General features: G+C 37.6%; 1 protein-coding gene across 1 annotated transcript in view; it reads left to right on the forward strand.

Moving 5' to 3' along the window:
- The window catches only part of rbm41 (RNA binding motif protein 41), a 24,608-nt gene extending 7,060 nt beyond the window's left edge, over positions 1–17,548 (forward strand). The window contains exons 3-7 of the mRNA XM_073058186.1: positions 4,465–4,657; positions 5,235–5,439; positions 7,527–7,945; positions 13,954–14,101; positions 14,852–17,548. Coding sequence (XP_072914287.1) covers positions 4,465–4,657; positions 5,235–5,439; positions 7,527–7,945; positions 13,954–14,101; positions 14,852–14,952 — 1,066 coding nt within the window. The 3' untranslated portion in view covers positions 14,953–17,548. The remainder of the gene's footprint in view (positions 1–4,464; positions 4,658–5,234; positions 5,440–7,526; positions 7,946–13,953; positions 14,102–14,851) is intronic.
- Positions 17,549–17,925: the final 377 nt, after the last annotated feature.

Below are 17,925 nucleotides of genomic sequence, written 5' to 3' on the forward strand. Positions count from 1 at the left end.
CTAAATCTAAAAGCGCGGGTTGAATAGTAATCAATAAGAAATAGCTCTATCGTTGTCTATAAAAGTCACTCAGTTCATTCAAGCTGCAGCTTTTGGGTTGGAGAGAAAGACGGGTTAAAACTTGCCCATTCCTTTTATGATGTCAATCCTTCGAGAGTCGTTGGGAGTTGATTTCCCCGTTGTTAGCTAAATACCGTTCTGCCGTGGTACAGGGCCCACCGATTCCGGGGCAAACGGAAAAGGATGCACGTGGCCTTCCACTGGTTTTTGCTATTACGGGATCGTTAGCGTTTCTTCTGGTGCGTCTGAGGGGCTGTTCCCACAGACCCTCTTTTTATCCTGACTCACAGGGTCTCAGGTGTCAATCAGGTTGGGATGATGCAATCCCTCCACCAACCTCCTCCTTGGTTCATTGCCTGGGGCTTCGATGCATCGTACAGGATGCAATATACAAGTCCGTCTCCAAGAGACAATAGCCAGTATCAATGGGTCCGCCTTTCGGAGGCCAGGACACATTCCAACTCTTTGTGGATTCTGCATGTCTTTCTCTCATTTCCTGGGTCTCCTGAACTGACTTAATAGTGATCTTGTGATTCTCACAAAGGAGGGGGCTACCCCGCACCCTTCGGCCCCTCAGAGCTGTGGCACATTCATAACAAAAGACACATCGCTAAAATGAACTAAACTGAATATTCATAGACTGTTCCATAGACTCTGTGGTTGATGTGTAATATTCTGTGTTGTTCGCTCATTTTTTTGCCATTCGCACAATTTGTTCTTTTTCTTTGTGCGTTGGACGTTTGATGTTTTCTTTAAACAGGTTCCATGGTGTTTTTTTGTTTTGTGGCTATATGTGGGAAGGCCAGTCTCAGAGTTGTATACTACATACTTAGAAATAAATGTACTTTGAATCTTTAATATCCTTCTTAAGACATAGGAAGGGCCAGCCGCTGGTGTAGTGGCATTAGCACTGGACTTCAAGGCGGATAGTTCTGAGTTTGAATTTGGCCAGGTTCCAACCTGAATGGAAGAAAGGCCTGGCAATCTACTTCCGTAGCTTGCCTCAAAAACCTTATGGACAACTACTCTATCTATAGGGTCACCATGAGTCGACAATCACTTGATGGCATACAAGACATAGCACCCAGAACTGAATACAGTATTCCATTTGTTTTATAAAGGTACATAATTAGTTTATTGCTTTTGTATTCTAGACCATTTATAAAATTTAGGACCTTGTATAGTTTTTTTAGTTGCTTTCTCTACCTGTAAACCAGGTTCAATGAATTATGAACATTTGATGCCAGACCTCTCTGCTCTTGTCCTCCTGGAATTGCACCTTCTAGTTTTATTGACTCATCCTATTCTTCCTATCAAAATATACCACTTCGCATTTTTCTGTATTTTATCATTCATCATCCGTCTAAACCACTGCCTGGGTATATTTTCTTGAACATTTTCCCTCTCCTGGTCTGATCATTATGCCTTCAAATTTTGTGTGTTTTGCACACTTGATGATTCTGTCCTGCACGCTCACATCTAAATCTTCTCCATACACAAGAACCATTCCAATACTGTAACAAACAAAACTCCACTGTATAATTACTCATGTCCAAAAACATTTCAAGCTTGGCTTCCTAAATTAGTAAATTGATACGTACTTGGGGGGATATATACTTTCAGGCTTTTTATCTCCCCTCCAATGTGAGGGGTAAAGAAGAGAGAATATCCGGAGTGGAAACTTTAATTATGCTGGCTGTTTTAGTGTAGTAGAGGGAAGTATAGATAGAGTCCGTAGTGGAGAAGCTGATTCCTGTAATGTGCTGAGTTGTGTCCACCACTCTCTGCAGTTTCTTGCGGACATGGCAGAGCAGTTGCCGTAGCAAGCTGTGATGCATGTTGAGAGGATGTTTTCTATGGTATATCTATAAAAATTGGTGATAGTCAAAAGAGATTTGTCAAATTTCTTCAGTCTCCTCAGGAGGAAGAGGTTCCAGTGACCTTTCTTGACTGTGGTTGGACCTGGACTGGCTGTTGATGATCATTACTAAGATCTTGAATCTCAACCTCGGCACCATTGATGAAAATGGAAGCAAGTGCACTGCCCCCCTTCCTGAAATCAATGACCAGCTTGTCTGCTTTGCTGACATAGAGGGAAAGTCTGTCATCATGACACCAAATCGCCAGGTTCTCTATCTCCTTCTGGTATTTTGACTTGTCATTATTTGAGGTATGGCCCACTATAATGGCATCATGTGCAAACTTATAGATGGAGTTAGAGCAGAATCTGGCCACGCAGTTGTGAGAGTACAGGGAGTAGAGGGGGCTGAAGACCAAGCCTTGTGGGGCGCCAATGTTGAGAGTAATTGTGGTGGAGGTGTTGCTGCCTATCCTTACTGATTATAATTTGTTGGTCAAGGGGTCAAGGATCCAGTTGCAAAGTGGGGTATTTAGTCCCAGGTCTGGGAATTTGGAGATGACCTTGGTTAGAATTATGGTATTGAAAGTGGAGCTGTAGTTAATAAACAGTACTGAGGGGCAAAGACAGTAGGGAAGATTTATTGAGTTAACAACTTATGGAATTTACTTATGTATTTAACGGATGAATGTTCTCATGATCAAATTAATGCCATTCAGAATGCTGTGATCTTTTGGGGTGGGGTACAGGAGGAGAAGAACTGAGAAACAGATGAATGACAGGGTGAGGTGATATAGTGATATCCTTTCAAATGCCACTCTGAAGGCAAAAACATTAAAATCCAAATATTTAAATAAATCTGGAATAAAAAGAGTCAAAGTCAGTAATGTTGACCATGAACTAACTTCACTGTTCTACTTTTTTTTAAAAAAAGCTCAATTCACTAACATCTGCTATCCTTAAAAGACGCTGACCAATTTGGTTAACTTCCAGTTACCTTTTGAAATGGCCTAGCAAGATGCTTAATTCACAAGACAAAGTCTGGGCACTGAATGCTGGTTTAATCATTGATGTCCGCAGCCCATGAATTGAAGGAAGTTCAAGCTTGGCATATATAAGCTGTAATTGAACATGAAGCATTTGAAATGGAGCTGCTTCACTTTCAGTCTAATTATATTCCCTTGAGGGAGAAAAGTAGGAAAGTAAAGCCAGAGCTCCAAAGGAGTCCAAAAAGATAATAGACAGGTACATTGATTAGTACAAATAAGAGGCAGGATGAAAACAGAAAATTCTGAGAGGAAGTTAGAAGAAAATAGGAGGCAAAGAAAGCACAAGAAAATACTGACAGCAAATATGAAAGGGAATCCAAAAATATTCTATTTTATGGGTGCATAAGAAAAGATATGGCTCAATCAGAAGTCAAAATGGAAATCAACACATACAGGCAGGCATAAGGCTGAGATACATCAGTTTTTACCACGTAAGAAGATACTGATGGAATATTGGCAAAGGGACACTGTTGAATATGATGAGATGGACTCTTGACCTCATGGTCTACTTCATTGTGACATTGTACCTTACTGTATACCTCCACCACACACAAAATGCTGGAGGAACTCAGCAGACAAGGCAGCATCAACAGAAAAGAGTACAGTTGAAGTTTTGGGCCGAGACCCTTTTGCAGGACTGAAGGGAAGATTTAAACTCCTTCCGGGTAGGCATCCCTGGAACAGATTTTGCAGTGTACTAATCCAATCACAAAGAGAAAATCTGCAGATGCTGTTAATCCAAGCAACACACGCAAAATACTGGAGGAACTCAGCAGGCCAGGCACCATCTATGGGAAAGAGTACTGTCGACATTTTGAGCTGAGATCCTTCGGCACTTGGCCCGAAATGTTGATAGTACTCTTTTTCATAGATGCTGCCTGGCCTGCTGTGTTCCTCCAGCATTTTGTGTTTGTTGCTTGGCTTTCCAGTGTTTACCTGCACTGTACTTTCTTTGCAATGTAACACTATTCTGTACTCTTATTGTTTTATCTTGTACTTCCCCAACACAACGTTGTAATGAGTTGATCTTCCTGGACAGTCCACAAGACAAGTTTTTCACTCTACCTTGGTAGATGTGATAAAAATAATTTACTGAATTTAATATACAGTAATATTTTGTTTTATGTAGGGTATGATTTATACTAAGAAATAACATTTATGACTCTCAAGGCAAATGAGGCAAGACATTTTGGTGTATGAGTTTTTACATAGCCATTTGTAATAAAGCAGTTGACTACATTTGATGATCAGAGCATCTGCCATTTTCAGTTTTATTGTAATAGATTGTTTTGGGTGAAACAAAAGGAAAATTTTGGAGTCAGGTAAACATGCACCAAATTCACATAATTTGGTGAGCCACAGCATTTCCTCCAGACAAATTAGTGAACTTCAGATGAGAAAGGATTATTTTTTTGAAATCCTTTATCTTTTATTTCTAACTCCTACCTTGTTGCTGATTGCTGCTGTTTATACTTAATTCAGTTTTCTTTGTCATAGATGCATGGCAAAGAAGAAATGCTTTACTCCAAGTGCTGTATACAAGCCTTTTGGAGAGCAAGCAGCAGGTGTGTTGAGTCTGTCGCAGTTCCAGACTTTGCAGGATGGAGATGGGGAGATTGCTGCACTGAGGGATCTTGGACTTACTGACAGGGAAATCCAACTCTGGCAAGAAAGAGAGTCTCTAGTTAAGGTGAGGTATGCTTGAAGGGTTTTACAAAACGTGGACAGGGTGAAATCATAATTTGCGATGTTTGCCCACAAGCAAGTTCATTGACCAAGCAAAGTTAAAGGATTTAATGTTTTTTTATTGATGTAATAATATTTTGTGACGGTATGTTCACCTGATGCTTAAGTACAGTTTTATATTGAAACTTTATGTGGATCATGTGCTTGCAAATTGCGGAAGTATCTGTGGTTGTGTACTTTTATTCTCAAGTACAGTTTTAACCAAAAAATAAAGCATCAATGCAACCTACAAGTGACATAAATGTTGTGACCACTCTGTTTTGAAATTACTTAACAATGATCCTCCCATTTTTCTTCATGATATGTTTGTTTGGATTATGTGTGCATGTAGCGCTTTGCTATTCTCAGTCTTTCATTTTTCATAAATGTTCTTGGAATGTGCCCAAGTGTGTTTTTCTCCCACTAATTTTACTTTGACCAATGTAAAACCCTCATCTGCAGCAAAGTGAAATCTGGCAGTCAGTGATTGATGGATTAGTGATAGAAACCCAGTCTCTTAAAGCCATTTTGTTTGCTTTAAGTTCTCAGGATTTGGAGCAGATCCAGCAGCAGTGCAGCAGAGACTCCGTGCCATTGAAGAAAAGATTGAGGAGCGCCAACGACTTTTGTCATTGCCCCAGAGATTCGCAGGAAGTAAACAATTGAATAGGAGAGAGATGGAGATTGAAAAAGCCATGTTTCAAGGAAGTGACCGACACACTTTTTTGAAAGCATTATATTACCAAGGTATATATTTTGGTCATTAAGTAGGTTTACATCTCCCTCTTTATACACAATCATTCTCTATGCAAGAGAAATGAACCAACCTGTTCCCAACTTTCTGTTGTACAAGAAGATAAGTAAGAATAGGCTGGTGTAAAATGCTTTTGATTATTTTTTTCTTGAAAAGAAAAGGAAGTAATTGGCTTGTGTGCTAATGTGGGGTTTACTATTCTGTAGAGCAGGGCAAAGGAGCAGTTGAGCCTTAAAGACCTGGTGTATTCATCTTTAATTGCAGAAAGAACTCAAGTCCCCTGCTTCAGTTCAGAGGTCAGAAAGCTGTGTGTTATTTAATATTCTTTGACTGTAGCCAGTTTTGTGGTCAAAACTTTTTTGTTCTATTTAAATACTTACAGACTTGTTCTGTGAACTTGTATGTTTCTATGTTATAATACTTATTGTTCTGTACCCTTCCAGAATATTTGTGACAAATAAATGGCAAATTCCCAGAGTAGTGGACACAGAAAATGGTACTGTATGACAATATGCCAGTCATCGTCTGGGTGCTGACGGTTAATTATGTTTTTTTTTGTAAGTCTCTTTCTCTCCCAATTTTAGTTCCTGAAATCTCCTCAACGTCACGCACCTTCCCCAACTGCAAGCATGGATTGGAGAACTACCCCCAGAGCTCTGCCAAAGTCACTACATAACTGATCAATGGATGTGCGCTGGACGAGCGCATGATGACATGACTTTTGATTTTTCCTTTTCCAGTTTCAAGTTCCAAGCAGCAGCATTGAGATTTGAAGTCTAACTTGGGGGAGTTGGGACTTAAATATATATCCTGCAGGAGAACCATACAGCCCCAAAGCTTTTGTTTACTTGTGTTTAATGTCCATGTACAACAAGCTGGCTATCTCAGTTCGGCCATCTAGTAGATGTGAGCAGAAGTGAGGTGGTACTTCTGTGAAAGGGAAAGCAAATTGGATTGAGTCAGTAACAAGTAAGACTCACAGTTGCTGATTCTAGAATGGCTTGGGTAGAGACTTTGGAACAGGCTGTCTGTCCTGCCCGTTCTCCTGATTAGGGAATGATGCGTGGCGTAGAGGACCTAATTAAATTAACAAAAATAGTTTGCAACGTGGTATTCAAGACACTGCCAAGTTGACTGGTTGGAAATATGGGGCAGATGATGCTATTTAGTATCAGTTTCCTCAGCCATAATCATTTTTTTTTCTCTCGCCACCAAATTGTTTTGCCAGTAATGGAATGCTGCTCACTCTAGTTTCCCTATCCATCTATGTGTGATCAATATTGATACAAAAGTTTCATTGGTTCAATATGTGGGTATAGAGCCAAACATCTATAGGAAAAAAATACTTTTGTTCATGGCTTGCCGAAACGTGTATCCAATGTTACAAAGAGTCCTTCAGAGTTCTTCTTTATGGTAGATTGCTCCAAACATTTATAACCTCTGAGCAGCTTTTGTTTTCAAATTAGATTTTAAATTCATTTAATTCTTCTCAAATTTGTTCATTCATGTTGAAAGTGGGAGAAATGAATTATGAGTATTGGCCAATATATGATCTTATTTTTAATAAATTTAACACATTAATGTGCAGTTACAAGTTATAATTTTATAATATCCTTATTGATATTGTATATTCCTTTCTTTCTTTTTCAATCTTTTTATTGATATTGTATATTCCAACTGTTAATTTCACTTGGATACAGTCTGGCAATTATAAACCTATTAGGCGATTTAACCTATGTGTCGTGGAGCAAAATTTCGAAAATTCAATTCTTTCTTGGTTTAAGTAGAAATTCGGTTTCAGTTGAAAGTCTGAGCCAAATGTGGCACCAAGTAGTTTCTAGTTTAATTTAGCATTCAGCTAGTGCTGTAATTTTATATTATAAATTGGGGTTCTCAAACATTGGAATGGACAAATTATGCGTCCATTACCTCAGTCATAGGATATACTTGGGTCAAGGAGAAAAAGATAGGGTAGCAGGGTTAAGGCACTGATCCATGTGTGCACTTTGACATGCTTATTTTATTATGCTTTTCCCCTTGTCATGCTGTGCCTAATATGCTTGTATTTATTCCACTTCAGATGAGCAATTTATAAAAGACCAGAGTGACCCAATCAACCAATTGGAAATGATGTTATTAAAATTCAAAAATGATTCTGCTGGAATGGAAGAAAATCCAAAAAACAGACCAGGATCTTCCACAGAAATACCTTCTACAGCAACTAGTGAAGGAGTTGGTTTTGGAGAAATGACTAGTCTGCTTCTACCACCACAAAGTGAGCTCAATGTCACCGACCAGTATGAAAATCAGAACACCAAGAGACTTTCTGTCAGCGTGCCTATCAGAACCCTACCCAGCACTGGCACCCAGTGTCCTCAAAAAATTATCCAGCAAGTGGAAACTGTTTCTGTAGAAGAGATCCGGAGGAACAAACTTTCTGAGGAGGAAATCAGAATGATTCCCAGATTTTCAAACTATAATCCTGGGCAACCAAGCAGGGTATGATATTTGTAATAAGTTGGAACAGCATTCTTGTTGATTTTACTCAAGGGAAAATGTCCATGTTCAAAAGTCTTTGATGTGAATTCCCTCCAAGAGGGGCACTATTGAAGTGCTTTACTAAGAGAATTCACTGAGAAGATGTGTGTGTTCTCTGTCCACTGGGTTTGTTATATCTTCAAAGAACTCTAAGTTTATCAAACAGGATTTTCCCTTCCTGAATCCATCCTCTACCTGATGGAACCATTTCTATCCAGATGTCTTGCTATTTCTTTCCTTAACAATAGCTTTAAGTATTTTCCTGACTACAGATGTTAAGCTAACTGGCCTATAGTTACCTGCCTTTTGCCTAAAGCGGTGGCCTGACACTTACTGCTTAGAGTCTAGAGAATTTCAGTAAATTATCACAAACACCTCTATGATAACTTTTGCCATATTTTACAGTACCCTGTAGTATCATTGACAGCTAACAAGAGCCAGCTTCACTATTCAGTGCATGGAAGCATTCCAAACCCCGTTATCTCTAGTCATAACCCAAATATTGGTGCTACAGAGAAACCATTACCTTATCAGTGAAACCTTACAGCATGTTACAGAAGGAACAGAAATGTTATTTAATTGATTGTTTTCTTGTTGGAATTAATGTCATTTGCAAACAGAGCTTCTTACACCAAGTATTCAAAATATATAGCACTTGGATGTCATCTGTGATTTGGTTGGATGAGAAGTTAATAAGGAAATTGTAGCTTGAATAACTGATCGTTAAATACGTTGGAAGTACTGTCTCCTGAGAGTGAAGTCCACTGAACATGACCTTTGAATTCCTTGTAAATTTTGATAGCTTTTGAACTTGTGTTTAACTGGCTTAGAAGACAATGGCAAAAACCTTTTTTATGACCACAGCATTGACATTTGCTGCAAATCTGTTTCTTTCGGCATTTTCTTGTGTAATACCACACACTACAGTTGCAACAAGCTGTGTTTGACCACTTGGAGACCTGCTGAGTGATGATGTCTGGGCCATTGGAAACTGCATTGATATGGCTCTATTTGACCAGGTTGGAATCGTGTTTCAGGTTGATCAAGCACTGATACTCTTGAGTGGCAGCTTGTAAAATCATATCAGGGTTTTGCACGTTTGCAAATTCTGCATCGTCAGGTGCCTAAAGTCCACAGATAAAAAACAGGCACTTGAACTGTGACTCAGTCACGTTACTCAGTTTGAACTTTTCACATTTGTGATTGATCACACCAGCATACGTGACAAAGTCATCAGCATAGTGAACACTGAAGAGATATGACTGCTCTCCGAAAAGCTTGTTAGCTGTCGAAGACAGTTTTGTCAAATGATAGGTCACACGGGTTCTTAGGCAGAATGAAGCTGAAATAATGCTCATGTTCAGCAGCACCCAGTTTTTGGAGCAAAGTGCGTGTCTTCCATGAGTCATCTTTACTGGTAAACCCCACTCAGAGTATATCTTTGTAATGTTTAAGTCATGATTCAAATGTAACTCCTGAAGTGGCATCAAACTAGAAGTTGGTAATGGACAGAACAACTGACTCACATGAGTTCTGTTCAGTGTTTGACACCGATATCGTCGGATTCAATGATAACTTGCAGGTCGAGGTTTTGATTAACTTCAGCTGAACCACCTCAAATTGAGCTTGTTGCTGTTGCAGGATTGTGTGCAAGTCTGCTCAAATTGTCATGTTGATATAATACAGCACCTCGTCGCCAATTTTTTTGGTCTGCACTTTCCTATAGTTACTGATGAGACCCAAAGCTGGAACTTGAAGTACTCCTTTATTCAGTAAATCCATGCAACTACAGATCTCAAAACTCAACTATAATCCCAAAGCACAATTAGTTAAATGGTTTACCCAAAGAACATTCAAGATGAACTACTAATTAGTGAAAGTTAGCCTGGGATTTGTTGTCAGCTGTTCAATAGGTGTTGGTTGTTTCAGCTTGCCGTAACACTCATCTCCTATCACATTTATAACATTTCTCTTTGTCATGTTAGATGTGTCCTCCACCATGAAAACTGACAAAATGGTAATTCAAAGCCTTGGCCATATCTGCAATACCCAGTATTCATGTTCAATTTAACTATCCTTTTCTACTTTATAAAATTGTAATATCTTTTACTGTCTTTTTAAATTTTATGCTAGTTTACTTTCATTATACATAATCCATTTCCTTATTGCTTGCTTGGTGGTTCTTTGTTACTTTTTCAAATTTTTCCCATTCTTTCAATTTCTCAGTACTTTGTGACTTTGGATGATCTTTTAGTTTATTATCTATCTTTATTTCCTTAGTTATCCAAGGTTGATTCTCCCCACTATTGCTGCTTTGTTTTTAATTGGAATATATTTTAGTTGAGTACTGTGAAAATGCTTGTATTCCCAGTCTACATTAGCCATCTACTCCCTCATCCTGTTGTAGTCCCCTTGTTTAGGTGTAATACACTGGTTATTGCCCTCCCATTGAAAAAAATAAACATACTGTGATTATTCTTTCCAAGAGGATCTCTAACTACAAGATCATTAATTTTATCCGTCTCTTTGCATAGGGCCAGATCTAAGATAGCATTTTCCCTTGTAGGGTTAGTAACATGCTGTTTGAGAAAGCCATCAAGACTACCTCACCAACTTTTTTTACCCAATGTATGTGCAAGTTAAAGTCCCCCATGACAATTGCATTAGCATTATTATATGTATCAGATATTTCTTGGTTTATTGCCAGTGCTCTTGTAATCCTATTTGTTTTTTTTTCTTTTACAGTTCCTAATCTCTACCCAGACAGATTCCACATTATGTTCCTTAGGTCTTATATCATCTTTCCCTAGTGTCCTGACCTCATCCGTAATTAAGAGCACTTCTTGCCTATCCTTCTGTATTACCTGATACCCTTGGAGATTTAATTCCAAATCATCTCCATACTGCAGTCATGTTTCTAATGACCACTAAATCATACCCTTTCATACTGATTTGTGCCACAAGCTCAAAGACCATGTTTTGAATACTATGGACATTCAGTTGAAGTGTCCTTTTAGAATCTAGCAATTTTTAATTTTTTTTGAGATTTCTGTACTCCACTCTTACCTCTTTTCTAACTTGCACTTTGGTCTCTGCATTGTTTCCCTCTGGCCTTCTGCATGGATTCCCATTCCCATATTAGTTTAAACCCTCCTCAAAAGCACGAGCAAAGAATCCCCCAGGTTATTGATCCTGTTCCTGCACAGGTGTCGAGAGTCTGATTTATACAGATTCCACTTCTGCCAGAACCAATTCAAATGGCCTACAAATCTGAAACACTCCCTGCTACACTACTACTCATTCATCCTGACTATTTTGCTAATCCTACTCTGATTAGCATGTGGCACAGGTAGTAATCCTGAGATTGACCTTTGAAGTCCTACTTTTTAAACTTAGTCTTGGCTCCCTAAATTTGGCTTGTAGGATCTCATCCCACGTTTTTACTATATTGTTGATACCTACAGTTGCAAGAAAGGGTTTTAACCATTTGCAATTTACCTGGCATCAGGAATGGTCTAAATTCCTCCACACCATTGTGCAAGTCTGATCAGCTGCTACAAGAAACATTTGTTGGAGGTATTGCCGTTAAAGTAGGTTCTACTAGTTATTAAATACAAGGGTTCACATACTTTTTCCAGACTGGACTGTGAATGATTAAGCAATGTATTCAATAAAGAGATGAAATGTACAATTGTTTGTGTGTTATTAGTTAAGGCAGATTGTGTTTGTCTATTAGATGATGATCAGACCACATTTTATGAGTAATTAATGCAAAAAACAGGTAATTTGCAAGGGGTTCACAAATTTTTTCTTGCAACTGTATATGCACCATGATAACTTCCTTTTAGAATGGCCCTGTAGCCACTCCAAGACATCCCTCACCCTTGCACTCAGGAGGTGACACACCAACCAGGAGTTCTGTTTATGATTGCAGACTTGGGCTGTGTGTTTTTTGTGACTATGTTCACTGCTATCATAATTATATGTGCTATGTATACCTTGTGCTTTTACTGTTGGTACTGTGTTTTGCATCTTGGCTCCAGAGGACCGCTGTCTTATTTGGCTGTGTTCATAGGTATTCACGTATGGTTGAATGACAATTGAGCTTGAAGCTCCCATCTATTCCCTTTAACAGGGTATCCCCTACCACTATAGCTCTGCCACTCTTTTTCTTACCCTCCTGTACAACAAAGCCATTCATGGTGCCATGATTTTGGCTACTGCTGCCTTCTCCCAATGAGCCATCACCTCCAATAGTACACAAAGCAGTATATTTTAGAGGGAGATTACTGAAAGATTGACCAACAGATAGAACAGTGGCAGGAAGGACTCCTTGCTGCCACTGTCCTGCCTGTTGGTCACCCTTTCACTATCTTTTCTTAGGCCCTAAACTGTCGTGTGACCAACTCACTAAACATATTGTCCACAACATTCTCAGTACCATGGATGCTTCAAAGTAAATCAGTGTGCAGTTCCAGTGTGGAGCTGCAGCTTAAACATAAGTATTTCTTGCACAAATAGTCATCAGACCCTCTGGCATTCTCCTTAAATTCCCACATGCAGAATTGAACTTGCCTGCCATGATTAAAAAGATTTGAAGGGAAAAATATAAGAACCTAATCTCACCTTACTTTGGTGTTGGCTTACTCTCCTTGCTGAAACTCTGTATTCTCCAAAGCTCACACAAAAAAAACAGCAGGACTTTGACAAGATAGCACCTCCTCTCAAAGTTGTTGTCCAGCATTAGCAAACATGCCTAGTGATATTTTTGTCATCCTTCTCACTTAAATAGTATTGCAAGCCTCTCAATTTAGTCATTATTGTCATGTAGGTTTGGGAAAAAAGTTAGAATTTTGATTGAGGAGGGGGAATAGTTGAAATATTGCATGCAATTTTTTCAAAAAACTACACTGAAAACAAAGTATATTTTTCTGCTAAACTTCAAAAATTCAGGTTTGTCATTGTGAATTATTTAGAAGATCATCAATATAATATCTGATTTAAACTGAAAACAACACAAACAAAAAAAAGTCTATAATCTCTGCTTTGACTATCGTTAACAACAGCCTTCATGAGCCTCTTGGGTGGGGATTTCCAACTGCTTACCATCCTCGCTGAAGAAATTTCTTAGTTGTGAATGATCCTTTATTTTGAGATTGTATCCTCATATACTAGACACCTAACCAGGGCAAGCATCAACTCTGCAACAACCCTTTCAGCTCTTTTAAGAGTGCAAAGTAAATATGAAAAGGGTTATTTGAAATTTTATTGCTTATCCTTTAGGGAAAGCAGTTCCAACTTTGTATAAACTTACTCAAATTTAAAACTACCCTCAAGCTTCCCCTAAATCCCAGGATTAATCTCTTCCATCTTATTTTCTTGTGTCTGTACTGCCTCTCAGTCTTCATATTTCTGAAGAAATGCCTGTTTTCCAGACCTTTCATATAAGCCTTTGTTTCATCTCCATGGCATGCTTGTTTACTTGTGTTTTGGTCACCAGGATTAAATATAATGTTTAAGCTGCAACTTGACTGGAAAACTTTTATGGCTTTAGTACATAAAATGGCCTCAGACTTAAATTTCATCTGTTTAGGAAACCAGAGCAAGTTCTTAAACTCATAGACACTGCATAAGACTGAGTGGCGTAAGAAATAAAAATTTGTAATTTGGGGTTGATAAAGGGTACACATTTCAGGTTGTGAGGGGGAAAAAAGTTGAGCTCAATTATCCAGAAATGTAATTTTGGCAGGATCTTTAAATGTTTTTGTTGCTCCTACCATTCTGGACTGTTACTTGATTTGATATAAATGATCAGTTTGATTAAGACAAAATATGTTTTCATAGCTAGTAATGTGAATTCAGTAAAATTGTTTATAGTTGTAACCCATCAGCTATGATGCTGTGCTGAAGTGCAATTTAAACTTGCAATTCACCATTTACTTCACTATTTCAATTATTTTCCTCTTCAGGTTCTGTACTTGAAAAATTTGAATCCAAAAGCCACATTGGAAGATTTGTTTTCCTTATTTGTTTCCTTCCAACAAAAGGATGGCCCTCAGCTCCTTTTCCGGTTACTGACAGGTCGAATGAAGGGACAAGCTTTCATTACCTTCCCAAGTATGTATATCTCTATACTAAAGAAACACTTTTTGAGGAATTATCACAACAATGCTCTGTTCAAACTTCAGAGTAAAATATATTTTATTTTATTGGATTGTAACAAAACAACATTTATTTTAAAATGAGCTGTTAGCAGTAACTAACTTGAGGGAATGAAAGCTCATTGATAGTTTTATTTTTCATCAGGACTATAAAGCAGGTAACTGGTAAATCATAAACCCAATGGAAAAAGTGAATCTGTTACTGGGGAAAAATACTAGGTGGTTTATGTGTGCAAGTATTGCTAATGGTAATGTCACTTCCACTTACAAATGTCATTTTCATTAGAACTGCTAAAATGCTGTTGCTATTAAGACATTTTGTTCTTTTTTATATTAAGTTTCCAGCACTAGATGCATTTTCTAAGTTGCAGATGCAGTAGGAGAGTTACCAGTTTTCTGTGCAAAGTCCCATCATGACTGAGTATACGAGAGCCATCATGGAATGGTCAAATGAGCAGGTTCGGCTTATTCTGTGCCTGTCTCTTGCATCTCATGGGTTCTGAATAGCATCTTTTGCACTGTTTACTTATTGACTCTGGCTGGAAATTTCATATATGTAAATGTAAAGATTTGGTCCAGTTGTCTGCTGGCATTTAACTGGCTTTTGCATTAATGAAGTTTTTATTTCAGCTGTCAGTTGAATATATCATGGTCAAAAATTCTAATGAGTTACTTAATAATTTTTTGTTGTGTCATTGCATTTTAGGTGTAGAGTTGGCAATGGAAGCCCTGAACCTGGTGAATGGTTACAATCTGATGGGCAAACCAATTATTATTGAGTATGGGCAGAATCGATCCCACCAGTGAACTGGACTCTCAGAGCTATGGTCAATGGAAGGAGCTTAAGCACAAATGTTATTCAGTGCAAATACATTACAAATTGGAAAGTGCCCCTGTGTGCCCCCTTCCCCCAAAGGAAACATCTATATAATTGGTTGGAATGCATGGACTTTCATTTGCACAAAGTATTTTCTTTAGAGGCATTGAAAAATATCTTCTGTTATCTGGATAGTAAAAATAATACATGCAAGGGTATGGTTTAACAAAATCATCTTTGGCCTTGCACTGGTACCTGATGTGGTACTGGAGGTTCCAGGTTTAATGCTTCATGGTTAAGGTTTCTCAGTTTGTTACATTTAGAGTATTACAGTTGAATGAACTTTTTCTTTAAGAGTTGAGTACACATCACGAGCTTATGCTGTTGCAGTTAAATGGTTCCAGTTAAGACTGCTCATAGTTGAAAGACCAAGCAATGTACATTTTCTTGAAGGAAAAATGTACTTTTGTGCAAGGGACCAGTGACAGCTATAAAGAGGAACTCTGGTTAAAGTTAGCTGCTTCAGGAAAAGAGGAAAGAAAACTGGGGCAGTATATATAAAAAAAACACACCTTTTGTTCAGGAAAACAAAAAACCTGTTCATTCTCACAGTCTTTAAATTGCATTTTCACACCTTTTTAATGAGTACTAACATTTTGTTTTTTAAAATTATGATTTTTTTTTAAAAAGTAATATTTTCTAAACAATAAATCGGGAAAAAATTGTTGTTGAAAGTAAGTCCCAATAAAATGGAAAAGCTTTGTATACAAATGGTTAGCTGTAAAGATCCTACAGAAAGCAGCCCCAGGAATATTAGTGCTTTTTGCAACCAGGTTACTTGTAGTTTTCAACTTTCTCAAACATTTTTCACCCAACCTGTATGTTGTGAGTTTATCCAGGAATCCAACTTCAGCTATTACTGTATCTCCGCCCTCCTAAGAAATCTTAACTGTAAACACAAAGTAGAACAAGTTCTGACTTATGCCCAACTTGTATACAATGATAATATCTTTTACATTACATGTGTGATTTTTGTAGACAGAAATCCAAGCCAAACAAGGCAAATATTTTTGGTTACATCGCTACATTAGCACTAATACTTGCTAAGGCAAAACCAGCTCACTTTTAGATATAATTTTAACTTATAATGTAATTGAGCCATGTCTGACATTGAGATAGTTATTTGATATTCTGCCTTGGGATCAAAATTAAATCAACAGATCTTGTTTTTCAGGTTACTATGTGCCTTTCGGTCAGTCAAAAACTGTGATCCTCTTTCTTCAACTTTAGTTACAGTTAAGGAATTGTGATACAAAGTATTTACATAAAAATACTTAAGTAATCTTTTCCTGAGATTTGTATTTATTGCCCATAAATCTCTGGAGACATATCTTTGATTCTTAAGGATTCTGTATTAATGGTATTGTTATTCAGGACTTCTGCAAAAAAGATTTTGCTGTAGTCATTTAAAATGATGTCATCGGTTGGACAATCTTTGTGGTTGTTGGGTCAAAATGAATGATTAAACTCCCAACCTCGCCTTCACCCCCAATTGGAGTTTGTATGTGAGTTATTTATGCAGGATACAAAACATAAATTGGAATTCTTAGAAGATAATGAACTAATACTTTGAAAGTCGCTGGAAACATTGTCTTCAGTTATTGGTCAGTTCTATTATTCAGAGCTAATTGCCACAAGACCATAAAATACATTAGTCAGATGTAGTAATGAATATGAATCCCAGGTTTTGGCATGTCTTAATCTCAGTAATGCTCTTGATGGAAAAGGTAATTTCCTCCCACCTGACATCCTTTCGTAAGGATAATTACAACAGTACAACTGTTTTAAAATACAGTAATTTACACTAAGTCTAGCAACTCCAAAATACTTGTTACTTTGCATTGAAGTTCTTGAGCTTTTCATTATTAGTAATGAGGCAGCACAGGAGTTTTGTCCTATTCAAATATTCCACTGATACACATTCAAACTGTCTTGTAAATTGTGGCAGGAGGTACGGCAAAAAAATAGGAGGGAAAAAGTAACATTCAATGTAAAAATTCCATAATGTAAGAATTGTATATATTGCATGGTAAATAAATTCATGGCTGTTATTTGACTTCAGAAATCAATTACAATTTCTAAAATCATTGTGCCATTTGATTGTAGATTCACCCTATGTCCTTTAGCTAATAGATACTTAATCACAAGTGTGAAATAATTAAAAAAATGTCTAAAATTAACCCTTTTCCACTATGCCATCTGTTCTTCCTCCTGAGATAAATAACTAGTTATTCTTTGAATCCTGTAAACAGTATTCCATTCAAAACCAGTTGTATTTCATAAGTGACATTCACGTGTATGGAAATCTTAAGACTTACCGAATAACAGATGATGATGTTGTACTTCTGGATCATATATATAGTCTACTGGCTGAGCTCAGTCTTGCCAGGGTTTTCAGTATTACACTGTGGAAATTATTACTCAGTTTTATACTATTTGTTACCACTGTTGGAATTGATGTTGATATTTGAAATGTTACAGATATTCATGCTATTAAATGTATTACAGCTTTGCCATTAGATGAAACTTCATTCCCTTCTTTGCTTTCTGTCTATTATCGACTCTGGGAGTGGAGATCACTGCTGTATTAAGCTACTTGGATCCAGGGCACAGAGAGCTAACAAGATTGGGCCCTTCACATTCCACCCACATACAGTAAGTGCAGGCATGGTGCATCTCTAATCAGTGGGTCAACTCATTGATTTGGATAAGAAACAATAAAATTAGTTCTGAACATTCTACAAATGCTAGTCTTTTAAGTGTAAGGGCAAGACTTTAGAATGGTGAGTTGTAATTTTAATAAAAATCCATGAGATTTAAAGTGGATGAAAATCAAAACTGCAAACACTGGAAATGTGAAATAACAAAAACTTAAGTGTTAAAACCGTCAGTAGTAAGCAGCA

This window comes from Hemitrygon akajei, chromosome 10 (genome assembly GCF_048418815.1).
Source record: "Hemitrygon akajei chromosome 10, sHemAka1.3, whole genome shotgun sequence".
Classification (NCBI taxonomy): Eukaryota; Metazoa; Chordata; class Chondrichthyes; order Myliobatiformes; family Dasyatidae; genus Hemitrygon; species Hemitrygon akajei.